This window comes from Dipteris shenzhenensis, chromosome 22 (genome assembly GCF_047967505.1).
Source record: "Dipteris shenzhenensis isolate YYH24624 ecotype China chromosome 22, Dip_SZ_1.0, whole genome shotgun sequence".
Classification (NCBI taxonomy): domain Eukaryota; kingdom Viridiplantae; phylum Streptophyta; class Polypodiopsida; order Gleicheniales; family Dipteridaceae; genus Dipteris; species Dipteris shenzhenensis.
Window position 1 is genome coordinate 30,289,098 of NC_141617.1, and position 27,511 is coordinate 30,316,608.

Genomic DNA, 27,511 nt, shown 5'->3' on the forward strand with positions numbered 1-27,511 from the left:
TCGTATCAATTCTAGGTCCATTATGAGATAAAGAGAAAAGGATTTGAACTTACCCTATCAGAAATGTTTCAGCTTGCCGTGTGGCAAAAGAAGGGTTGTCTACCATAACTAATATGCTACGCTACTCGAAATGAAATAAAACCTAGACCAAATATCTATTCCATCATGTATTAGAATCCTACCAAGTTGCATCTTATTTCGTCTATCAGTATCCAACATGGTTATGATAAATTAACGTTGGTGGCCCACACATGTTCTATGTGTGCAATGAGGTTCTTTCAAACAAAAAGGCATATATAGACCTATTTATGGGACAAGATTTGATATGGTGCTTTGGTATAATATGAATGAGAATCTTACCAAGTTTCGGCCCATTACAAGATATAGATCCATGGATTTGACCTTACCTTAACAAAAATATTTCTTGTCACAATGTGACAAAGAGAGGGTTCTCTACCCTAAAACAATATGCTACACTACTCCAAATGCAATAAAGCCTAGCAATAATCTTTATGCCATCATGTATTAGATTCCTACAAAGCTTTGTCTTATTCTTATCATCGATGACAAACATGGGTATAAAAAATCAACATTGGCGACCCTCATGTGTTGTAGTGTGCATGACTCCTCATATATGCATGCATAGTTGTTGAGGATGATGACTCCACCCACGTGGATCTCAACTAAGGAGGGTTAGTAGACCTCTAGTGAAGGAGGGTCACAATTGCAAGTAGTGGATACTTTTGTAACTGTAGGGATAGTTATAACTGTCCCTAATAGCATGTAGCAATGGCCTTATACACCACATCATTTCTGGGACTATGTTTATTTTCTGATTGTTATCCAATCGAGGTTGGAATACCATCGGATGTTGTTATCAGCAGGCCATCACCTCTTGCATGGTGGTGGTTGTTGCTATCTGTTGTAATACAAACTATATGCAATATTTCTACTCTACGATTGTCTCGACAATTTGCATGTTTTGTACTATCTCTCACTTTTGCAACATTATTCAGATTTAAGTCTGACCCTGCCAAGAGTGGATATGTGTAAGTGTTTTTCAGTATTTTGGAGACACCACTAACACTATTGGCGATCCTCTACTGCATTCGAGCTCTGACTACCGGTTGCTACTACATAGCAATTTGGCAAAAGAGTGAAAACTGTATGAGCTACAACGACTACAACACAAATTGACCAGCAGAGGAAACAAATCCCAGGAAAATCAAATAAACAAAAATGTATTGTCACAAAGATGACTTCTAGCAAAGCACGAACCCGATTCAATAAGCGATGTCATTCAGAGATCACTTGAAGGCGGACCACTTTCGAAAATCCTTCATGACTTCTGTAAACAACTTACTCACGATAAGAACCAGATGAATAGCTGCCACAACACTCCGAACAAGTGAACACACTGTGGCGAGTGAGGTGTCTAGGAAGCTGTATCTCGGATTGAGCATTCAGCAAGAAGCAAATTGTACTCCGACTCCATTTTGACCATACAAGTTTGCAACAACTTGATAGAATCCCACATCGACAAACACTTGTTAACTATTTGGCAAGAAAAGTACAATACACAGTTCGACAAGCGACATTGCTATCAAAGTCTTATTTGCCACATCGACCAGACAAGCCAGCAAGTAGTCATCGAACTACCAGTAGACAGTCATCCGTTTGCGCAACAACACTTAAATATTCAAGGCGACAAGCCCCAACAAAGTGCAAGTAGATTCCTCATTGAACTGCACTACAAGCAACCCAACAGTAGCCAATGACCACAGTTCTCTATTCCTTTCTTACATGGCGAGTATCTTGGTCCATGTCGGATAACTTTCAAGAGAAAACGTCACCTTGTTGAACTGGCTACTCCTATTTTTCAAAAAGCTATGCTACACTAGAAGTGGGCACACAAACAGATGATCAAGATGACATTTTCCACAATCCAAATTACATACTGAGTAGAACAAGCTGTTCTGATAATTTGTGCATAGCACAGAAATAATTGAGGTTCAAATCGACTTCAATCCATTACCTCCACCTCCAAAAAAGAAATTACAAGCTCAAGCTCAAAGACAACAACGCCAGCCAAGAATGCAAAATCCTTTGGTAAAGCTAGCTAAATTCACCAACAAATTATTAAGGGCAAGATCTAGATAGACATGTTGAACAATTTGAAACAAGGTGAGTTGCAAGCGGATTCAGACAACTTCTGAACCTCACCAAGAAAGAGCAGTTTGCAGCAACTTTTAATTGTAAGGCAATGATTTGGCTTATGGAATATGGTGTAGCTCATTTTGCATCTTATGATGAATTGAAAACTGCATTTTTAAGTCGTTTTTGTAAAGAAAAAACTCTAGAAGACATACTCTAGAAGCTTTGAAGTATGAAGCAAAAGCATCTCCTAGTTGAAGACCATGCTCAAATGTTTAAAAATTTGAATAGAAGACTGATAAACAATCAACAACCAACTGATGAGTAGTTGGGAGATTATTTATGTAAAGGACTAAAAAAAGAATTGAGGACAGTGATAATTCGCAGGGACCAGCTTGGAGGAGTAAATGATTTCAAGAACATGATTGATGTAGGACAAAGAGCAAAAAGAAGACTAGGCACAAAGTCAACGTATAAAAAACAAAAGAAGAAAAGGCATTCTGACTCTGATATAGACTTTAACACAAAGACAGAAGCTGACGCAGAAGACGAGGATAGTGATGATACAGAAGATGATACATCAAATGAAGAGGATGAAGAAGAAGAGCACTCAAAGAAAAAGAAAAAACAGACCAAGAATAGAGAGACATCAAAAGACAAGAAGAAGACATACAACCTCTCTAAGTTAGAGCAAATGATTAAAGAGCAATTGGAGACTTTAAAAACACCCCCACCCCCGCCTAAAGTTACTTGTGCATTTTGTGGGAAGGACAATCATGAGAAAGAGGGATGCTAGTATAATCCAAGTTATAGGGGGAGAGTTCCTCCTCATGTTCAAAATTCAAGCAATCAAGCCCCACTCGTGGTGGCAGCTAATCAGGTTGCAGTAGGCAGGCAAGGGAGGCAGGCAAGGGCAATAAAGATTCAACAATGCAACACCAAGAAGACCCAATCAATAAAATTGGGGAAATCAACAAGGACAAAATCAAGATCAAGCATGCACATACTATGGCATGGAAGGCCACAGACAAGGATCTCAATGTGAGCTTTGGTGCAAACAAAGAGGAGAAAGAGGAATACCAATAATCAATTATAATGCAAGAGGTAACCAAAATTAGCAGCAGCAGCAACCACCACCAGGTGTTCATATGGTGTACTTGACTCCTATCAATGAGGATTACAATCAACAAAATCAAAGAAATTAGAGGAATATACATGCACTAGCAGTTACAAGATCTAGAGGTACAAAACCAATAGCCGGCGGCCTTGGAGATGCACCAAGAGAGATGGCAAAGCCAATGAACTAGCCCAATCAAGAGGTTCGAAATAAAGCTCTATAGCAAGTACTTGAGAGTAATGCAGCAACAGATGCAAGAACATCATAGCTCCAAAACAAGAATAAGGCTAAGCTCGACCTTAGACAACTCCAGACACAGTACGACAGTCTTCAACGGAAAACATCCGACATCAAAATACAGATAATAAACTATAGCAAAGCAGCATTCAACAACCTAACAGGGTTCTAGATACACACACAATAGGACAAGCTTCTTCCAACCCAAAATATATTCCCAAGACGGAACAAGCGGACTCAGTAGAGCAAAAAAATAGAGGTGACAAGCTCAAGCTGATGGAAATCAAAGAGGAACAAGCTATTCCAATTACAAACAACACATTGAAGAATAGAAGTCAAATGCAACAAAAAGGCAAAATATGAACATGAAGACCCTACACGCTTATTTAAAGAGCTTTTGGGCTCCAAAGTTCATATCACATTGGATCAACTTCTGAATCATGTTCCAGCATTCAAGAACCAATTATGTCAGAATTTGCATTCTAAGGACATTCCTCAAACAAAAGATCATCCACAGAGTGAAGATGAAGATGAAACACCCAACATTTACACATCCACCATTGAAAATGTGGATTATCAAGTCCCACTCATAGATGTGGATTATAAAAGGCAAGGAATACCAGAAGTATTGATAGATGGAGGATCAGGAGTGAACATCCTCTTTGAGGATCTATTTAAGAAATTTTATTGCAATGAGCTTGCACCAACATCATTTCAGGTCAAAATGGTTGATCAAAGAAGAATAAAACCTCTTGGCATACTAAGAGGATAGGAAATTAGCATAATGGGACTATCCTTTACAGTCACATTTGTGGTACTCAAAATGGAGGAAAGAGATTGTGCCTATTCCATGTATTGGGTAGGCCATGGTGGCTGAGAGTTGCCAAAGTAGAACAAGATTGGGGATCAGAAAGAATAACCATCAGGAGGCAAAAAGAAGTTTAAGATCAATCTCTCTTCAAAGAGAAGTTTCCCAAGACAAGTTCAACCACTACAAGAGGAGAGCATCAACATGATAGTTGAGAAAGATGAGGAGGAGATTTTCCTTAGGAGAAACCCTACTCTTTTCCCCATATTTGAAATTGATGTAATCAAAATCATTGATTAGTATACATGCTCTAATCAACAAATACAACAGCCTGACATACCACCGTCCACTGTAGAACAGAACAAAGTTGGAGGCAGATTCTACCAACCACAAAATGACAAATGACAATCATGCCAACCAAGATGATGCCCTACAAGGGATCAATTAGAAATCAGCTACATAGGCCATCCTAGAAGTTGAGACTCAATTTGAGAAGCATATGCAAAAGAGTGCCAAAGTCCGCCGGCAGGATGACTTGGAAGAGATGAACCTTGGAGACCCTGACAACCCCAAGATAGTTTTGGTAAGTACAAGTCTTCCTCCACCTTTCAAAATGGCACTAAAGGACTTATTGACAGAGTATAAAGACATATTTACTTGGCATTATACTAATATGAAGGGAGTAAACCCTAAGTTCTGTCAACACATGATTTAAAGCAAGATGTTGTCCTAGTGGTGCAAGGAAGATACATAATGAATCCCAACTATGCAAAGCAAGTTAAAGAAGAGATTGATAAGTTGTTGAGAGTTGGTTTTATATATCCTCTCACCCATGTTACATGGCTTTCACCTATTGTCATTGTGCCCAAAAAGAATGGAAAGCTAAGAATATGTGTGGACTACTAGAAAGCTGAATGCTGCCACCATTATTGACCTTTTCCCTCTACCATTTTGTCTCTTTGCTAGATGCTATAGCAGGTCATGAAATCTATAGTTTTCTTAATGGTTTCAGTGGCTACAACGAGATAAGAATGGCACCTGAAGATAAGGACAAAACAACATTTGTCACTGAGTTAGGAGTATTTGCTTCTAATGTCATGACCTTTGGTGTTAAGAATGCTCTACCAACCTTTCAAAAGTACATCCAAGAGGTATTTGCTGAGTATCTTACATCTTTTATGAAAGTATTCCTTGATGATTTTTCAACATTTGGGAAAATAATGGAACATCTGCAACACTTTAGTTTATGTTTTGCAAAGTGTAGAATGGCTGGTCTCAGCTTAAACCCAGCCAAATGTGCATTTGCTGTGAGTAGAGGAATTCTCCTAGGGCATATTATCTCACAAGAGGGAATGGAGATAGATCCCAACAAAGTGTTAGCCATACAACATGCCAAACCATGCAAAAACATAAAGCAGCTTCAGAGATTTATAGGCCAAATTATATGGCACTGCAGATTTCTTAGATAGCTTGCTGATATATGCTATCCACTTACAAAATTCACAAGGGAAACTGAGCCATACATTTGGGGTGATCCACAACAATATGCTTTTATTATCCTGAAGAAAATGTTGATGATAGCACCTGTACTACAACCCCCTGACTGGACTCTTCCACTTGAGGTTTTTGTTGATGCTTCTGATGTAGCAGTAGGTGCATTGCTTATGCAGCAAAAAACACCTAAGTGGTTTAGACCAATTTACTATGCCAATAGAATCTTAACAAAGCATGAAAAGAACTATGCAATCAACAGAGAGGGAAGCACTTGGAATGATCTATGCATTGCACAAATTTAGACATTATTTATTGGGCAACAAAGTGAATTTTCATGTAGACCATCAAGCTCTCATTTACTTGGTGAATAAACTGCAATTAATGGGAAGACTGGCCAGATGGATGCTCTTGTTGTAGGAGTTTGACTATAGCATTGTGCATAGACCTGGAAAGCAATATGCCATTGCTGATTACTTGAGCAAGCTACAATCAGGGGAAGGTCCAACTGGTATACCAGACGAACTTCTTGATGCAAGCATTTTTATGGTAAGAACTGAGGAACCACCAAATTGGTATGATAAAATGTTGTTCTTTCTTTCAAATTAAAACGGGATCATAACTCAAACATATGAACACCCATAGGTATCTCATTCAACCTTAACTTACAAACCCTTACCCTGTTTACGGTCACATCCCATTCTCCATAATTTGAGATATGATTGAGTGTAATCCTGCGTGCACGATACATGTTTCCTCGACATTGATCACACATTTTTTGCTCCAACCACATTTCGCGATGGTGGATACGGAGGGATTCATCCTCACTGGAGCTACTTGTTGAAGATGAAGACATCCTACAAACAAACAACCCACCAAATTTGCTCTTCTTCGAATGTTTAATTTAAACTATGTGGCGCGTCTAAAGGCGCATCTAAAAGTGCATCTACAGTCGCATCTACTCTGTGTATTTAGATGTGCCTATAGACGTGCCATTAGACGCGATTATAGACGCGGCTTTTAAACCTACTTTTAGCGCGCTCGCTTTGCTTTTCTTCACATTACTTATACTTCGCGCGGCTTGCTTCCTTCCTTATTAGCAGATCCACAGTTTTGATGCTTAAGAGGAAGGCTCCCATACTTACTTCCAAGCTTACACTTAAGAGGAAGGCACCCACACTTACTTCTAAGCTTAAAGGAGAGGAGGACGAACAAGGAGGAGAAGCAACTTTGAAAAAGAAGAAGAACCTTCCATACCTCTATCCAAGTAAGTCCTTTTGCAGTTGATCTTGTTTGGAAGTTTGCTCTCTTTAGATTTGTACTTTCTCATATCCAAGAAACGCATGATCTGGGTATCAGTGTCACGTTTGTGTGTCGGGCGCAATGTCCTTTTCTACTTTTTAAAAATCCCGTCTGTCGGAGCGCGTCTATAGGTTTGTCTCAGAGCGCATCTAAACACGCGTCTAGCCTATTTGCAGACACAGACAGACGCATCTATAGACGCTCTGTTAGACGCTCTGTTAGATGCGCTAATCAGACGCGTCTATAGACGCGCTCCGACAGTAAGCCTCTCTTCCCTTCCCCTTTCTTCTCAGCTCATCAGTAATAGATTTTTTTCCTTTTTTCCTGTTCAACATGTGGCCAGGAAGCGCTTCCAGCTCACCTGATCCCCGGGAATCTATTTGGAAGGACTTATATAACCTTTTAGGGCACCCTCCTAGTCCTACGGAGTTATACGGGTATATGACGGGTACTCTAAACACTCCCCAGGAGTCGTAACTACAGACTCCAAACCACCCCACACCGCTTGAGATCACCCCAGCGGAGTCAGCACAGCCGTCTTATGCCCCTTCTTATGCCCCTTCCCCCATACCGTCTTATGCCCCTTCCCCCATGCCGTCTTATGTCCCTTCTGCCATCCCGTCTTATGCCCCTTCCCCCATGCCGTCAGGAGGTCCTTCTATCTCGCAGAGCCGTCGACGTAATCCTGTGCTGTCGAGACTCGGTTCTCCAGCTACGAGTGGTCATCATAGTCCCGTGCAGTCTCCAGCTACGAGGGGCCAGCGTACGAGCTTGACACGACATTGTAGCAGGTGTAGTAGCAGGGAGAGTGGTGGGGGATGCATGGCACAGTGCTTTGGGAGGGGTGGCAGTGGGGACGATGATGATTCAGATGATTTAGACGTGCCTCCGAGTGATGGTACGATATTCTATGACATCACTCAGACAAGAGGCATCTTGATGGATGTGCGGGGGAAGGACATCATGGCCTTCATGCGCTCTGTAATTGCTAACAATTACAGAGATTGCTTTATCCACTTCAAAGACCAGCCAAAGAGGTTGGCTGATAAGACCCTCACTGCTGTTCGCTCTAGGTATCCTAACCCCCCCAATCGCCAGTTCACAGATAAATGGGCCAAGTCAAAGATTGTTACGATACTTGGCAATAAAAGATCTTCGCTTAAGAGGCAGGCACTAGCGGAGCTTGCCAGGCTTGAGGGAGGTCAACCACCAAGGGGCCAGCCCCACACCGCTCACACGCGTGAGTGGAAGAAAGCAATGAAGTCAGCGAGGGAGGACCCCAGTCTGCAGCACGTGGAGGCACGGAGGATCCAGATGGAGGAATATGGAAGCGCGCATTTTGGAGCAGGGGGTGTTGAATCATGGGAGGCCCAATTTGTAAGTATCGATCTCAAATTATATTGCTTATGTAGTTTATTAGGAGGTTGTTTCTTTGTACTAATCCCTCTGCAAAGTGTGTCGTCTTGCAGCTTGAGATCGTGGGTAGATACCCTACCCCTGTGGAGATAGCCTACCACCGCCACCATCGCAGAGGAGATACATGGAGGCACTTCTATGATGACGGGTTGATTACTGAGGAGCAGTATACCCGGGCTACTGGAGCGGCCCCCGAGGTATTTGAAAGTAATTAAATAATGCCAAAATTATAAGTAAAGATTTGATTTTTTATACATTGATATATGTTGTCCCTTGTCTACAGGCCCGTGCACAAGACGATAAGGAAGACGAGGAAGGAGGTGCAAAAGGGAGCGCAGAAGGGAGCGTGGAAGGGAGCGAGGACCTGAAGAACATAGATTAGTTGTAGAAGTAGTGCTAGCTACTCTTTTTTGTACTTAAAGCCACTGGCTTGGCTTCATGCCTCTTGTATATACACTCCTCTTATTTTTTGTACTTGAAGCCACATGACGTGGCTTAGCTTTCTTATTTTTTGTACTTTAAGCCACATGACGTGGCTTAGCTTCGTGCTATATGTATATACAAGCACTTTTTGAGCTTTCAATTTTATTGCATTTTGGAGTTGTAATGTTTTATTTGGAATTGTAATTAAAATGCGGTTGGCTGTAAGAATTGAATTACACAATGTGGATATGGGATTCTTGTAACTATATAGCATACACAGCATTCTGTAAATTTAAAAAAAAAAAATTAAAGCGCGTCTATCAATGCATTTATAAACGCGTCTATATATGTGTCTGTCTGTTCGACAAGCGTCTATATTGGCATCTATAGACGCATTTATAAGCACATCTATTTAAGCATCTAAGTGCGCGTCTATACGCACGTGTGTCTAATATATAGATGCGCTAATAGAGGCGGGTCTCCAGATGCGAAAATAGACGTGCAAATAGATGCGCCCGTAAGTTTTTTATTTAGTTCAGTAAACGCGTCTGTGTGCACGTCTATGGGTGCTTTGTCTTGTTGTGATTGTTGGCACCAGTAAGTATCTTATAATTATAGTAGTATTATATATATATATATGTGTGTGATTTCTTTCAAGGATATGTATACCAATTGAAATTCAAAATCTTATGTAGGAAAATGATGGAACTTCCTTGGATGTCTCACTTCTTGAACAACCGTTGGAATGCCCAATTGTAGAGGTACCTTTATTGCATTAAAATATCATGTTATTACTTCTGTATAGGTATGAAAATTTGATATTTTTCCTTTATAATAAATGTAATCATTATATTGAACTTTATATATCTAATTTTTTAACATAGGAAGAGGATGTCGGCGTTTATATCCCAGAGTTGATCATAGAAAATTCTCCAAGCCTTCAGGTTCATGACTAGTATAGGTTTCTTATTTTTTGATAAGCCAACACTTTCAAACTCTTTGCCCTTGTCAATGTGTGTATATTCATCCACTCCAGATAAGACATCACTTCTAAAACCTTTTGCTTTCTTGGTACCAATGAAATCATCCACTCCTAATAAGATATCACTTCTATAGTTAAGTGTATTGAAATCATCCAAGTTTTAGGGGACAACACTGATGATATATTTATCCTTCTTGACATGCATGAATCCATCGACTCCAAATAAGACATCACTTCTAAAATCTATTGCCTTCTTGGTACCACTGAACTCATCCAATTCTGATAAGATGTCAATTTCATAGATGATTGCATTGAAATCATCTAATTCTAAAGGGACAACACTTTTGATGTCTTTACCTTTCTCAAAATGCATGAATTCATCCACTCCAGATAAAGCATGTCTTCTGAATTATTTATCTTCCTCGGTACCAATGAACTCATCCACTCCTAATAAGATGTCAGTTCTATACTTGTGTCCATTGAAATCATCGACCATGTCTAAAGGGACAAAGCGTCGCTCATTGGCATATTCTTCAAGTCCTTTAAAAGTGTAGTATACCTTATCTGTATCAATGAAAACAACATGTCCTTGTTTAATCTTCAAGCATGGCATATGTCTCCCATTGCACCCACTTGACACTAGCAAACAGCTACAGTTGCCACATAATAGTGAGCAGGCAGGCATCTGACAATAACTCCCACCCTATGCATGCATGAAATGCATATGCAAATGATTTCAATGCAAAATTTTTAATTACATGAAATGCAAATGATTTCAATGCACACATGCAAGAAATGATTCTTTCAATGCATGCATGTAGGAAATGCAAGATAATTTCGTAAAAAATTTGATTTCAATGCATGCATGCAAGAAATGCAAGATAATTTCGTAAAAAATTTGATTTCAATGCATGCATGCAAGAAATGCAAGATAATTTCGTAAAAATTTTGATTAAACTCCCCCCCCCTTTTATGTGGAGGGCCAAGGAAACCTAGTTCCAAGTCGTGGTCTTAACTAGCCCCTTGTCCTATTCAGGACGTGGGACCAGGAACCACTTCCTAGACCAGGCCCCTTGGCCAAGACATGGAGAGAGGAGGATTTTTACCTCTTCTCAATCCAGTGTTAGTGGAAAATGAAACCGGCGGTTGGCATATATTTTGGGGCGGTAGTTCTACCACCGGTAGTTTAAAGATTACTACCGGTAGTAGTAGTAGTACTACTACTACTGACAGTAAGAAGAACAATACCGCCGGTTGTAATAATACTATCGGCGGTTATATTTAAACTACCGACAATAGTAAAAGTACTGGTAATATGGTTACTACTACTGTTGGTAATTATGTGTTAGTCTACTGGCGATACTATTAGCACTACTGCTGGTAGTGTTCCTGTTACCGCTAGTATGTTTTCGGTTTCCAAGTCAAGGCCACCTGATAGCGTTAAGCCGTGATTGTAACCATGAATGCGTGAAATATGTCATCACGACACGTAATCACATGAAAATTCACATGATTACGTGAATATGCAATCCTTCAGCACTACCATCCTTGTCTCCCATGTGATGAGAACCAAATTTGCAACAAAGAAGCACAATCTCAAGATAAAGTTGCAACAAGCCACAAACGTTGTAAAACATCATGCAAAAGACATCTCATTAACTCTATTCATGAATTTAGATTTAAACTACCACTAGCATGTGTCACCAAACAACTGCTAACTCTTGCCAACTCTTGTAATATATGCTGATGAAATCGAATAGTAGCCTCTCAATGAACTAGTTTCTTAATGGTTGCCTCAAATGAGTCTCCTTTATTCCCTTCTTATGGCGAGGAACCCTTAGATGGTCTAACACATGGACTTTGCAAATAATTTATGAAGACTTTGACGATTGGGTAGAGAAAATAAAACATTTGCAAAAAAGGACTCCTTATAGTCTTCATGAGCTGATAGCATCACCCTTTTCCATACTAGTGTAGTGAATTATGCCACAACAACTTGGCTAGTACCGTGCAAATATTTTTTTTGCGAGTGACGAGATTATGTAATATGAATGGCTTGTCATGTAGTGAATTATCCAAGGCCTGCATCACATAAACCTATTTCTACTGATGCGACTGCTCTCCCAACCAGTTCACGAGGAGCTCGAAATTGGAGTCAGAAGAACCCCCTGCAGCTACGGCTCTCTGGGCTGCTTGCCTCACCTTGCTCACCTTCTCCCTTATTTCCCTTCCCTTTCCACCCTCCATCAGCTCCTTCACCTTCTTCTCCACCTCCTCCCTCGTCACCCACCCGCTCTCATCGGCCTCCAAATTCATCCCGATCCTCCATGCTTCCGCCATGCACCTCGCATTCAGCCTTTGGTCGGAGAACGTCGGCCAACCCAGCATTGGTATCCCTTGCGTGATGCTCTCTAGCATGGAATTCCACCCACAGTGCGTCAGGAATCCGCCCACAGACGTGTGCGAGAGCACATCTAGCTGTGGCGCCCACTGGACCACCTTGGAGCGGGGCTTTGTGCGGCGGAGAACGTCCTCGAGAGATCCTGCCGACTCGGATGGCATCAGATCTGGACGGATAACCAAGAGGAACGGCTGGCCGCTGGCTTCCAAACCATGTGCTAACTCGATCATCTGTTGGGATGATCGGGGAACCAGAGTTCCAAAAGAGATATAGAGAACGGAGGTCTTGGGTTGAGTGTCGAGCCACTGTAGGCAAGAAGAACGATCGTCTGGTAAAATGGTAGGGGTGCTCTGTGAGAAAGTGAAGAAAGGAGGAGTCAACAAGGGACCCGCGGCAAGAATATTGTGCTCTTTCTTGAGAGCCGCCATAGCCGATTCCTCCAATTCATCGAAAGTGTTGAGTAGAATCCACGCATTTTCCCCCCTCCTTTGGAAAGGGTTGGTTCCAAATTGGAACAGGAGATCCGAAGGATCGGCTGTTAGCATCTGGCTCAGCTCCGAACGTTTATGAGGGGGTGCACCAGGAACGCAGGTGATGAGAGTTGAGTCATCTGCAACGAGAGAGACGCCCAGCTGTGAGGATGATGCAGGTATGAAAGAACGACGCATGATGTTTACGAGCCAAATGGCATCTTCGTAGGAAAGGAGGGCTTGTGTGCAGCGTCAACGGAAAGGGTATGGAACTCCTATACCTGCAGGGGGCCGGTAACCGTCGGCGACGACAAGGTGCGCTGCGAAACTGGCTGCGTTTTGAGTCCAGAAGGCAACGCGGGGGATGCGGAGCTGGTTGGCGATATCGTGAGTGAAGGCGAGGCGCATATCGGAGATGAGGAGAGTGAAGGGAGGGTGGTGAAGCTGCTGCTGAACGAGTTGGGCAATGAGGCGGTGGGCAGAGTGATGGAGGGAGGGGGAGACGAGGGGTTGGATGACATCGAGGAGGGTGGGGGGTATTGTAGCTGGGGGGGGGACGAGGCCATCGCCGAGGGGAAACAAGCGGATATTGTCGAGGCCGGGGAGGGTGACGAAGGCTTGGTGTGGGTCGAGAGGGAGAGGGAGATGGACTAGGGAGCTGAGGATGCGGAGGTGATGGAGGTCGGAGTTGAGGAAGGAGATGGTGAATCCATGGGAGGCGAGCTGTATGGCCAGCTGCATGAAAGGATTGATATGGCTGGGCGTGGGCACCGGCATCATCACAATGTGGGCTTTACAGCTGCTCCTCTTAGGGTACTCCATACACAAGACTCCACCCGAATCTACTACAAAACAATCTTAATTTTATGTAGGAAATTCCCACCGTGAGGAGGATCACATACGGAGGGAGAGAGGCGGAGGATAGGTGGAGAACATTATGAGGGGGCTCACATATTTGAGGAGGGAGAGATAAGGAGGGAGAGAGGCCTCTTGATGGGTGGGCTGAGCAAGGAGGGAGGGAAGGGGGGAGAGAGGGGAGAACACTAAGAGGGGAGGCAAAGGGAGGCACAAAGAGAGGGAGAGGGATGCGAGGCACAAGGAAGCACATTAAAAAATAAACAGCTGGTTCCTCCAACTTATATAGTGAGCAACCCTTTACATTCCCCTAACATGTGTCCCTTCTACAACTCTTCTAGAATTTTCACTCACTCAAAGCGCCTTATACCCCACTCACACTGAATCCCACTCCACAACGAATGCAAGAATTTTATTCTTGGGAACGTTAGGGGCCCCTATCTCTTCTCTCTATTTCGTCTCTATCTCTTCTTCACTCTCATAGACCCGTGGGTCTCCACTCCTTCAGCTCATGTATTTCGATCTCTCCATTCTCTCTCATGCTCCATCCCTTCACCTTGTTATATCAGGTTCTTTCACTCTCATAGACCCTTGGGTCTCCACCCCTTCAACTCAGCTTCTTATATCACGTTCTTTCAGTCTCATAGACCCTTCGTCCTTTCAAAGAATAAACTCTCTTTCTCTTCTATATTACTTATTAGTAAGTGCCATGTGGCACCCTCTCCTTGTTGGAGCAATGCCTTGCCCAACACTCCAAGAGTCCTTCACTTTTCTTTATAAAAAGGAAGATTCTTTCCCACGTGTCCTTGACTCACAATTAGTTATCACATACATATTTTGTTTCATTCACATGTTAAAAATCATTAGCTCCTAGAATTCTTGAAAAATCCACCTTAGGTATATTAATATTATTTGCTCTATTTTCTATGCATACTTCACAAAGGATTATTTTCTAAAGTAAGGCAAAAGCCTTTATGTGTGGACATGTGTCACAATCAATGCATTGAATACATACCCATGCAGCTTATATGACGAAGAAAGGAAGAGAACAATGGCACACCATAAGATCCACGTTCTCATAAGCTTTTCCTCCAATCAAAGGCTAGTGACTCTAGAGCTCAGCCTATGAGCCATTAGGCTACATCAATAATGGAAAACTCCACAAATCATGCCATAATGTACCTAGTATACCTCCATAGCAATTAGAGTTTCCTTCCCCCATGCATGCTATGTATGAAACAACATCACCAATTTGCTCGAGATGCCTAGATGAGGCAACTTGGATAAGCCAAGCAAGCTAGCCAAGCCCGCTTGTGGGAATAAGGAGTCAGACTCTTGGGTTTTTAGTGTTCCTTGTTGAGGGCTTAAGGAGAGACCAAATCAAAGTCATTCCTTAGGTTGGGTCCAAATTAGGGGCATGGGAAGAGGTGGATGCCATATATAATTGGATGTGGGTCTATGCAAGATAAGCTGGTACACTTTTTCCACTTTAAAGCACTTGAAGAGATGGCTATTTTTAAATTAAGTATCACGATCAGAAAAAGAATACCAAAAGTACTATAAATTGTCTTTTTACTTTAAAAATCAATGTCCCATACACCACTTTTTAGTCCATTTTATCTTGAGCTATTACCCATGTGCAAAAGCAAGGTGGACAAAATCTTGGGCATCCAAACAACCCCATGAACAAAAGGCAATAGTTCAACTAATACGCTACACTAGCCGACTTGCTGGCATATGTAGAACTTATTTGTGGATTTTGCATCAAGATGATGTGTAGGGGGTGTGTACCCACTCTTGGACTGCACTCTTTCTTTGTCCATAACTTATATTGAATTTAAAAATCAATAATTTAGAACAACTTTTATTGATTCAAATATGATATTAGATGTCATTTAGTTTAAAAACACACAATGCTTTTTACCACTAGCGGGAGTAGTTATTATTTTTTACCTTGCCTTTTCATTAGTGATGTTTGATTGTAAGTACTTAAAAGTAAGCTTTGTCTTTTTGACAATATTTGTTAGTTGCGATTTTTACTTGCCTTATTGGTGATAGTGCAGAGTACATAGTGCAATGTAAGCTTTGCCTTTTTTCCATTGTTTGCCAAAGACTAGCTTTATCTCCAATCAAACACCTTCTTTGAAAGTCAAACTATAAAGTATTTTGGATCCTTGGCGTTTGGTTGTGAGAAGAATTGAACTCCTTAAAATATTTTTTGTGTGACTATTGTAAGAAATGGGTCTCTTACATGTGATTTGGACTCTGCCTGTCCTTTGCAGTATGGGGATGACTTCTTGTGGACTAGCATTATATGGAACAATGTCATCCGTTTGATCACTTTGTTCACAAAATGTTTTCCACGGTCACTAAAATCTCAATTCGACATCCAAACCTACAGATACGTCTTTGTATAAACACTTGGTTGTAGTGAATTTGTGTTGTTGTCCCACAGCGCCTAGTCCTCTACCCACTTGGTACAGTAATTTGTTGTTGCAGCTAGCACATAGCCATTTCGGGTCTTTGTTGATGCTGGCTTGAATGGCCCCATGAATTCTAGACCCCATTTCTAAAATGGCTCCAACGGGAAGACCGACAACATGGGCATCTAATCCCGTTCTAACAACAGGCCCAATCTCTAGCAGACATCATACCTTTGCAAAATCTCTAGGCCATCCCATTGCTGTAGTGTTGGCCACCACAATTTGGCTTATAGCACTTTTTTTCCATGACGGCTCCCAGAAAGTTGCCATTCGCAACCCGCACCATGTGCTTCAGTCAAAGCTACATCTTGCTCATGTGGATTAACATAGCAGAGTAGCATGTTTGACAAATTGTTGTGATACAATTGGCCCATGGTGACTTCGAATGCATGACTCCACAATGCCAATCTCTTGCAATGATCTCCAGACATTTTATCCTATAGTCAAAAATTCAGACATTTTATCCTATTAGAACCAAATGATACCTAAAAGTACCTTCACGTGGTGCTGCTTCATAGAATCATCCAGAAACACTACACATATCGCCCATCCAGCAATTCTTCTTCAACAATAGTGGTTGGTTCTTCAGGCTTTAGCTGGGACAAGTAGTTTCTGACTGCATGCTGCGACCCTAGTGAATGCACCACCTCAAAGTCAAATTCCTGAAGTAAGAGTATCTAGCCATCCCACTAACTGGTTAGGTTCTATTGCCACACTAGGTGCAATAATGCTGAGTGATCCCACATGAAAGACAAATGGGCATCCCAAGAGATAATGATAGAAGTTCTTTACCAAATAAATCATTCCTAGACATTCTTCATCACTGAATAATTCTTCTCTGCTACTCTATAGGTAGTGGCCTACGGCTAGCATAATACACTAGTTGATACCACCCATCAATATCTTCCAGCATCAGGACACGACCAATCCCTCACCCGATCTGAGGCATCAACAAACACATGAAGGGTCTTTTCCTAGTTAGGAGAGAGTAACACTAGCACTATATATTATTGAATATTGAGCTGCCAATATGCATTGATGCAGTCCACTATCCATACAAATGCCTTAGGATCAACATGAGACAACACATTGAGTGGGATCACCATATGCACCAAGAACCTTAAGTGCTTCCCATGCCACCGAATCTTGCCCAAAAGAATTGCAAACACTCCTTTGGGATTGCCAATGTGAGAGCCTACATGATCGCTGCCACCTTGTTTAGATCCATGGCAATGCCATCTTCCAAGACAACATGCCCCAATAAGTGGCCACTACACTGTGAACATGCACTTCATGGGATTGAAGATGAAGGACACTTCCCTGTATCATTGGAAACACAACCATAGATGCTCCAAATGACTATCTCGTGCTCTGGACACACTAAGGTCATCTAGAAAGGTCCTCATGAAATTAGACAAATACATCCCAAAAATATGTTGCATGGCTCTCTAGAACATGGAAGGAGCATTCCTCAATTTGAACTACATGATTGTGCAAACATAGGCAACCCATGTTGTGATGAAGGCTGTCTTTGATTGATCTACTGGTGCGTGCCATGCAGGTTTGATTATAACCTTTATACCTATCCAAGATGGAATAGATGTCATGTTTCACAACTTCATCTAGAATTGAATCCATATAGGGTATTAATGAGAATGGATTTGACAAAATTGTTGTGTTGATAAGCTTGCGGTAGTCCACACAAATCCCTAGCTTTTTATACTTCTTTGGCACGATCATGATAGGTGAGATCCAATCCAGGTTTTCTATGGGTGCTATGAATCCCACTCACAATAGGTGCTTCAGTTCCGCCTTCACTTGCTTCGCCACATGCGAATTCATGCGGTACCCCTACATTGTAGAAGCCATAGCATCTTTCTTTAAATTGACATGATGCTCATGATAAAATTTTGGGTCAAGTCCCCACATGTACCAATAGTACCATGCAAACACATCAGCAAACTCTGCTAGGAGTTGCATCGGTGTAGTCTAGAACTCTTCGTCCAACAAGGTGCTGATCTTAACAGGTTTGGGTATTCTATCAACCCCTAAGAAACAGTGTTGAGAACGTCTTCTTGGACATGTGTCACTCATCCTCTCTTTGAACTCCCACTCCTACTTGAACACATCCCACAGGTCCATTTCTATAGGCATGGGCTCCTCCATCTTAGATAGCCTTGGAATAGGGTTTGCCACTCCTGCAAAATGCTCCTATGATAATTATTGCACTAAGATGGCTTCCACATCCATCATGAACAATGGCAGCAGCAGAACCGAGTGTTTCTACCATATTTACTGCTTTTACTAGCATTGGATGTATTGCTCCACCCATCAAGCATGTCGCCCCCATTAGGACCTAAACCTTCTTCTTTCCTCTCCACCAAAGGGTGTTCAATTTCCAATTTTGTTGAGCATCTATGCTTGCCGTAACCAGGGTCTACCTAAGAGGAAGCTATAGTCAGGACTGGGGGCCTCCATATTTAGGACCACAAGTGAGACCACAAAAGAGATCTTTGCAACCTCCATGGCCACCAACTTGAGGATACTAAGTGGTCTCTTTCATCATTGATCCACCATTCACACCAAGAAAGGTGCTAGCTCCCAATCCTTCCATATACTAGTAGGCCTTTAAGGTTACAATGTTTACTTTATGGTATTGACATAACCTGAAATACATCGACTTTTAGGATTGCTAGGTCAACGAGACTGAATTAGCTACCTATGGAATCGTGGTCCTGGCTTTAACAAGATCCCAAGTGAAATCTGAATACAGGCATTCAGGAGGGACTCCACTCTGGTCTTATCTAACATGGTGGCCTCCGTAGCTAGTTTTCCTTTGACTGTGGTTTTGAATTCTTCATCCGGTTGTGAACTATCTCATGGGGATTGGATCGAAATGTTGATTTATACTAGTTTGTCTTTGATGGGAATGGGAAGGTTTGTAAACTGCACCCAATAGCTCAAGTCTGTAGTCTTATTTGGCTCTGGTACCACCACTAGCGGAGCTACTTCTTTCACCCATTCCACCACTTATTGGTGCAGTACTACTTCTTGGACCAGCCAATGGAGTAAGACACTATGTGTTATGGAAGGGCCATGCACCTTCTTCCCTGATCAAGTCACTACATTCACTTTTGGGCCGATTGATGGGTCATCATCCTCCACTGTGTCTCGAAAGATTTGGACAACATGATGAAGATTTTGAGAAAGCTTTCCATGGACGATGAGGATTTACAACTATATAAAGTCATCATTAAAGAGTTCATTAAAGCCATTGTTGAAGGATGGGATGAGGTACACATTACTCATTACATGGTTTGTTTTTTCATCACTTCTTCCAAAATTTTAATTGAAATCAAATTTATTTCTTATGTGTTTATGTCATGTTTCTTTCTTATGGATGTAGCACATTCTTTATGCTCACGGTCCATGATTCCTAGAGCAATATGGTTTGTTGAACATTTTGAGTATCCAAGGTACGGAGAAGTCACATTATAGAGCTCGAGGTGCTTATTTCAAAAGTACAAGGCACGGAGGTGGGGTTGATGGAAGTAATGCTCTTTGTGAGATGTTTGAGTAGTTCCATCATGGAATAATTGTAGCCTCCTATGCGAGGAAAAAAGCTTTGTTATCCCAAGAAATTCGTGGAACTCAAATGACTAAAAAGAGGAGTTTGTGGAAATATTCAAAAGATTCCAAAAAACACAAAAGGTGGTTAGCAACCAGAAGTCACATAGGAAAGCTTTGGATTGCCAAACAAACTATGCATTGATATCAATATGAACCTTAATTTAATATTTATTGTACTATTTTGTGAACACGTTTGATTCCTTGTCTCATTTTGTTTCTTTATAGAAGCATTACATTCAACCAATAATGTTTGATTCATGCATCAATCCCCTTGTACAATAATGAAAATCCAAACAACAACCTTTGCTTCATGCACTAGAGTCATAAAAAGTTCAACATGGGGCTATAATTATCAAAATCTCTTAAGACAGTTTGTGATTTTTTTGAGAAAATGTCGGGCTACGAGGGGGATGCACGGGGGTAAAGGGGGGGCTAATGATGACCAAGGAAGGCTAATAATGAACAAAAAAGGTGGAGGCCTAATGATGACTAAGGGGGGGGGTTAATGATGACCATAGATGCTTAATGATGCCTACATAAAGGTCAATCTCTTCACTAACACATTAAAGCTCTCATTTTTTTCAAGTCTATAGCCCTACTATCACCTATATGGCAAGAACAAAGAAAACTAGAAGACCGGTTGATAAAAAACTAGACACCCAATCCCCCTTGAGGTATATCATAAAATGCTCAAGGAATGACGAAAGAGGAGACAAGAGCAGGAGCAAGAACGTCCCGAGACAACAAACTCGAAGAATGAGCAGGTCAAGCAAGAGTGACAGGAATCATCGAATCTTCAGGGAAGAGCGGAGGCACTCGAAGAGCCTGAGAGCACACCAAAAGAGTAGGCGTGCAAAAGTCGACGCCTAGAAGGATGAAGCCAAGCAAATCCAAATTCAATTGGCTCACAAGAAAGGTAATGCCAACTTGAGTAGCAACACCCACCACGGTAGAATCAAACTATGGATTTTCTGCATGCTCAACAAACAACTGGTGGCAAGTCAATTCCAAACCTACAAAAGAGAGTAGCACTTGGATGAGGTAGAGATGGACAGTGAGGTGGTGGAGGAGGAGACAATGGAGGTGGAGGTGGAGGTGGAGGTGGAAGTGGAGTGGAGGTGGAGGTGGAGGACCCCCTAGAGGGAGGTGCCGCAGAAAGCCTAGCATGAAGGCTTTGTTCGAGATTAGGAAGTATGAAAAGTGCGTAGGGCCTCTCATTAAGAGAGCTCCGTTTGCTTAATTAGTAAAGGAGATCATGCAAGAATACAAAGATGACCTGTGTATTCAGTCTCTTACACTGTTGGCTCTACAAGAGGTGTGAAAAATGGCTCTGATATCCCTTCTTGAGGAAACCAACTTGTGTGACATCCATGCCAAGAGGGTTACGATCTCGGGACCAAAGATATGCAGCTGGCTAGACGGATCAGACACGATCCAACCTTTGGGCCATAAATGGTTTTGAAGACCATCTTGTAAGATTTGAGATTGTAATCAAGTTTTTGGAAATACAACATATTTGGACACCAAAGTTGGTTGTTGTACTAATTCTTAAGCTGTTTTCAGTAAATGATGAATTATTTCTCATGAATAATTTTGGTTATTTGTACTTTGTCCTAATTTTCTTACTAATCTTTTTATTAATCTAAAAGATAGCAAAAGTCTAACAATATGTACATGACTTGAAGCCCTTGGCAAGGTGTTATCATGATAGTAACCACACTCCAATTCTTAATTATAAAAAGAGAAATTTAAATATGGCCAAAACTAGCCATGTGCATGCACATGGCCACTTCTGGCCTTTTTTTTATTTTTTTGTGTTATAACACTTAGAGATGCTACATAGAGCCCCAAAAAACATATTTTAAAAAAAACAAAGCTAGAACTAGCCATGTGTGTGTGAGCATGCAATACGCATACACAACATTACCGTCTGCTCGATTTGCACATCCATGCGTACATGACCAGTTTTGGCCATTTTTTAAAAAAATTTGGTGGTATAAGACTTACATTTGTTGCATAAATCCCCAAATATAATATCCATTAAAAAATCAAAAACATTGGCCAGAATTGGCCATGTGCATGCGGGCATACGATACGGGCAGAAGGTGTTGCCATCTACTCGATTGTGCACCTACACATACATGGCTAGTTCTAGCCATTTGTTTTAATTTTTTGGTGTTATATTGCTACATATTGGCCCAACAAGCCTATCCATTAAAGAAAATTTAAAAAAATGCCCAAAATTGTCCATGTGTGTGCGAGCATGCAATATGGATAGTTGGCGTTGCCATTTGCACACACATCATCAATTTTCGCCTTTTTTATTTTTATTTTTTGCATCTAAACCTTGGATATGCAACATAGATCCCCAAAAAGAATATATATTTAAAAGAATACAACAAAAAATGGCCTAAATTGGCCATGTGCATGTGGTCACGCATCATGTGCTAAAATTTGCGTGCCCATGCACACATGGCCAATTTTTTCTTGTTTTAAAATTAAATTGTGCTATAACACTTAGATATGTTGCATAGAGCCCCAACAAGCATATCCAAAAAGAAAAATTTAACATCATTATGGAAAAAAAAGTATATATTAGATCTCCATTTTATATTTACTTTTTTTAATGAACTGAAGTCATCACAACATGATTTCCTGATTTTCTATACAAGATATTTGCTTGCTTTGCATCGTCCACAGGATGAAGGATAGCAGGCGCGCAGTCCTTTAGCAGTATCATTTTGATTATGAGATTGATGGAGAGTTGACACTATGTAAAGGAGAAACATCTGCAAAGAGAATTCGATAATACAGGTGGAATGGAAAGCAATGGGTGATAATCTACATGTTAGATTTCACAGATCAGTTGAGACCCATCGCTCTACATATGCGATCATGACAACAATGTTTGCAAGAACCAGACGCAGATCCACATACTGTTGAACCAATTTTAAATGCAGTAAAATGCAATGAGGTGGACAGAAACGTCCCAATGACGTCTCAGGATGATGCTGGTAAAGCTTTGTCAGAAGAAAGATTGCAACATGATCTAGTTTTGGTAATTGGAACTATAACATTGGCTCAGTGGCAAACCAGCCATTGATTATGATACAACCCACTTCAAGTCAAAGGGACTAGACAAAAGAATCTGGCCACAGAACTTGAAGAAGAGGGCTAGTAACAAAGGGATTGGAACCCATAGCCGAAGAAATAGCTGGAGTATTCAACAATGATCAACAATTTAGCTATACCCATGTAGTAGTCCGTAGTATATCAATCTAGCATCAACCCACGGAGGAGTCAAAATGTAGTATGCTCCAAGAAGTGCTAGATTGGTCCAAGCAGAGGCGAGGGGAGAGGCTAGCACAAAAAAAAGCGTATGCGGTATCTGAAGATTTATCAAGACCAAGTAACGAACTGAACCCATTTCAAGAGTTCACTTTTGAAGCATCAAACATTGCAAACCTATTCACTTTGAATAAGCAAAACGATCCACCAGTAAGCCAATTCAATCCATGAACATTTCTAAATCCAATAGATCCAATAATCCCAGTAAGTCAAAAGAACCCGGTTGCTCCATGGAGTATGGAAGCCTATATGACTCCAAAAATACAAATTAATCCAATCATTCAATCAGCATTAAAAGCGGTAGTGAAGGCAATAGTGCCCATAGCTCAACAAGTTCTACAAGTGCTGTAAGTGCTAGCAGTGCTACAAGTAGCGCAAGTGCCACTAGTGCCAGTAACCCCATGGGTGCCAATACCGTCAACACCACCAATTCCACTAGTCAACCCAATGAATCCGCACATAGTAAGTTTGAAGTGCAAGTTCACAGAGTTCAAGTGTCAAAAGAATAATAATCTGGATAGCCACATAGTGCAGTTTAAGACCCAATGGTAGGCAAAAACGGAATGTATGTATGTATGTGTATATGTTGTATGTATGTATGTATGTATGTATGTATGTGTATGTATGTATATGTATATGTATATGTATATGTATATGTATATATATATGTATATTTATATTTATATTTATATTTATATTTATATGTAAATATATATGTATGTATATATATATATATGTATGTATGTATGTATGTATGTATGTATGTATCTATGTATGTATGTATGTATATATGTATGTATGTATGTATGTATGTATATATATATATATATATATGTATATGTATAGATATGTCTATATATGTATATATATATATATATATATATATATGTATATGTATATGTATATGTATATGTATATGTATATACATATACATATACATATACATATATATATATATATATACACACATAAATAAATAAATAAAAATATATATACATTTGTGTTCTCCTACCCTATGTACTTGTGATAGTTTGTACAAGTTTTCATTTTACTCAATTTAAGTCCAAAGTATCATACCCCTCCAATATCATTTGAATGGTCGCTAATGAATATCTAGTAGTTCTTTACTACTACTAGTCTTTCTATGTGCTTATCTTCCATCCCTATAATACTCTAGACACGCCTTCAACTTCTCTGATATAAGATCCCTATAATACTTTAGACACGCCTTCATCTTATCTGGTGTAAGATCTATGTAAATTGTCATAACTATCGCATATCATTTTGCATGTATTAGATTCCTATAAAGTTTCATCTTGTTTAGACCAGCAGTGCCTAACATGGCTATGAAAAATTCAACGTTGCCTACTCACACATGTTCTAGTATGTGTGACAAGTTTTCTTAATAAAAAACAACATGTATGTACCTATTTATGGGACAATATTTGGTATGGCTCTTGGGTCCAAGGTGACTTGGAGGCATACCAAGTCTCGGTCCATTATAAAGCCATGGATTTGACCTTACCAACTCAAAAATGTTTCACCTCAAGGTGAGACAAAGAAATGTTATCCATCCTAAAACAAGATGCTATGCTACTACAAATCTAACAAATCCTAGCCAAAAACTTTATGCCATAGATTCCTATAAATTTTTGTCTTCTTCTTACCATCGATGCCGAACATGGTTATGAAAAACCAACGTTGGTGACGCTCACGTGTTGTAGTGTGCGTGATGGGGATTTGCAAAATAAAAAAGCATGTATAGACCTATTTATGGGACAATATTTGGTATGGTTCTTGGGTAAAATATTATTGAGAGTGAGAACAACTCTTGGTCCATTATGAGGTATAGAGAAAAGTATTTGAACTTACCCTATCAAAAATGTTTCAGCTCGTGGTGTGGCAAAAAAAGGGTTGTCTAGCGTAAACTAATATGCTACACTACTCGAAATGCAATAAAACCTAAACAAAATCTCTATTCCATCATGTATTAGAATCCTATTAAGTTGCATCTTGTTTCGACTATATCGGTGTCCAACATGGTTATGAAAAACCAACGTTGGTGACCCACACGTGTTCTATGTGTGCAATGAAGTTCTTCAAACCAAAAATCCATGTATAGACCTATTTATGAGACAGGATTTGATATGGTTTTTTGGTATAATATGAATGATAATTATACCAAGTCTTGATCAATCACAAGATATAGAGCCATGGACATTACCTTACCCTAGCATAAAATTTCTTATCGCAGTGTGACCAAGAAAGGGTTCTCTACCCTAAAACAATATGCTACACTACTCCAAATGCAATAAAGCCTAGACATAATCTTTATGCCATCATGCATTAGATTCCTACAAATATTTGTATTCTTGTGACCATCAATGCCGAACATGGTTATGAAAAACCAACGTTAATGACCCTCACATGTTGTAGTGTGCACGATGGGGATTTGTAAAATAAAAAGGCATGTATAGACCTATTTATGGATCAAGATTTGGTATGGGGCTTGGGTAAAATATTATTGAGAGTCATACCAATTCTCGTTCCATTAAGAGATATAGAGCAATGGATTTGAACTTACCCTATCAAAAATGTTTCAGTCTCTGCAGTATGGCAAAAAAAGGGTTGTCTAACATAAACCAATATGCTACCCTAATTGAAATAAAATAAAAACCTAGACAATGTAGTTATACCATCATATATTAGAGGTGTACCAAAGTTCCATCTTCCTTCGACCATCGATGTCCAACATGGTTATTGAAAATGAATGTTGGTGACCCACGCGGTTCTAGTGCGTGTGATGAGGTTCTTTAAAATAAAAAGCCATGTATTGACCTATTTATGGGACATGATTTTATATGGTGATTTGGTATAATATTAATGATAATCATACCAAGTCTTAGTCAATTACAAGATATAGAGCCATGGATTTGACTTATCCTAATAAAAATGTTTTCGTCGCATTGCGGCAAAGAAAGGGTTATCTAGCCTTAAAAAATATGCTACGCTACTCCAAATGCAATAGATCGTAGCCATAATCTTTATGCCATCATCGTGTAGATTCCTACAAAGGTTTGTCTCTTCTAGCCATCAATGTTGCACACGGTTATGAAAATCCAATGTTGGTGACCCTCACATGTTGTAGTGTGCACGACGAGGAATTGTAAAATAGAAAGGCATGTATAGATCTATTTATGGGACAAGACTTGGTAAAGTGCATGGGTAGAATGTTATTGAGAGTAATTCAAATTATCGGTCCATTATGAGATATAGAGAAAAGAATTTGAACTTACCTTATCAAAAATGTTTTAGCTCATGGGGTGGTAAAACAAGGGTTGTCTACTGTAAACTATTATGTTATGCTACTCGAAATGAAATAAACCTAGACCAAATCTCTATTCCATCATGTATTAGAATCCTACCAAGTTGGATCTTGTTTCAACTATCAATGTCCAACATGGTTATGAGAAACCAACGTTGCTGACCCACACGTGTTCTATGTGTGCGATGAGGTCCTTTAAAACAAAAGGCCATGTATAGATCTATTTATGGGACAAGATTTGATACGGTGCTTTGGTATAATATGAATGAGAAGCATACCCAGTCTCGATCAATTACAAGATACAAAGCCATGGACTTGACCTTACCCTAGCATAAATATTTCTTGTCGTAGTGTGATAAAGAAAAGGTTAACTACCTTTAAACAATATGTTATGCTACTCCAAATGCAATAAAGCCTAGTCATAATATTTATGCGATAATTTATTAGATTCCTACAAAGCTTTGTCTTCTTTTGGCCATCGATTCCAAACATGGTTATGAGAAACCAATGTTGGTGGACCGTCACGTGTTGTAGTGTGCGCAACTAGGATTTGTAAAATAAAAAGACATGCATAGACATATTCATGGGTCAAGGTTTGGTGTGGGGCCTGGGTAAAATGTTATTGAGAGTCATACCCATTCTTGGTCCATTACGAGATGCAGAGGAATGGATTGGGAACTTACCATGTAAAAAATGTTTCAATCCACAGTATGGGAAAAAAAGGGTTGTCTACCATAAACCAATATGTTACATTACTTGTAATGAAATAAAAACCTAGCCAAAATATTTAGCCCATCATATATTAGAGTCGTACCAAGTTTCATCTTCTTTCAACCATCAATGTCCAACATGGTTATTGAAAACCAACGTTGGTGACCCACATGTGTTCTAGTGTGTGCGACAAGGTCTTTAAAACAAAAGGCCATGTATAGACCTATTTATGGGACAATATTTGATATGGTGCTTTGGTATAATATTAACAAGAATCATACCAAGTCTCGTTATGACATATAGAGCCATGGATTTGACCTTACCCTAACAAAAATATTTCTCATTGCAATGCGGCAAA

The 27,511-nt window shown here is 40.2% G+C and overlaps 1 protein-coding gene across 1 annotated transcript; it reads right to left on the reverse strand.

The window, feature by feature from the left end:
• Positions 1 to 11,833: 11,833 nt before the first annotated feature.
• On the reverse strand, positions 11,834 to 13,658 carry LOC147887981 (UDP-glycosyltransferase 85A1-like). The gene is made up of 2 exons (XM_087393929.1): positions 13,083 to 13,658; positions 11,834 to 12,941 (listed from the first exon to the last, which is right to left on the reverse strand). The coding sequence occupies exons 1-2, from the start codon at positions 13,621 to 13,623 to the stop codon at positions 12,034 to 12,036; spliced, it is 1,449 nt and encodes a 482-aa protein (XP_087250055.1). The 5' UTR covers positions 13,624 to 13,658; the 3' UTR covers positions 11,834 to 12,033.
• Between the last annotated feature and the right edge of the window lie 13,853 nt (positions 13,659 to 27,511).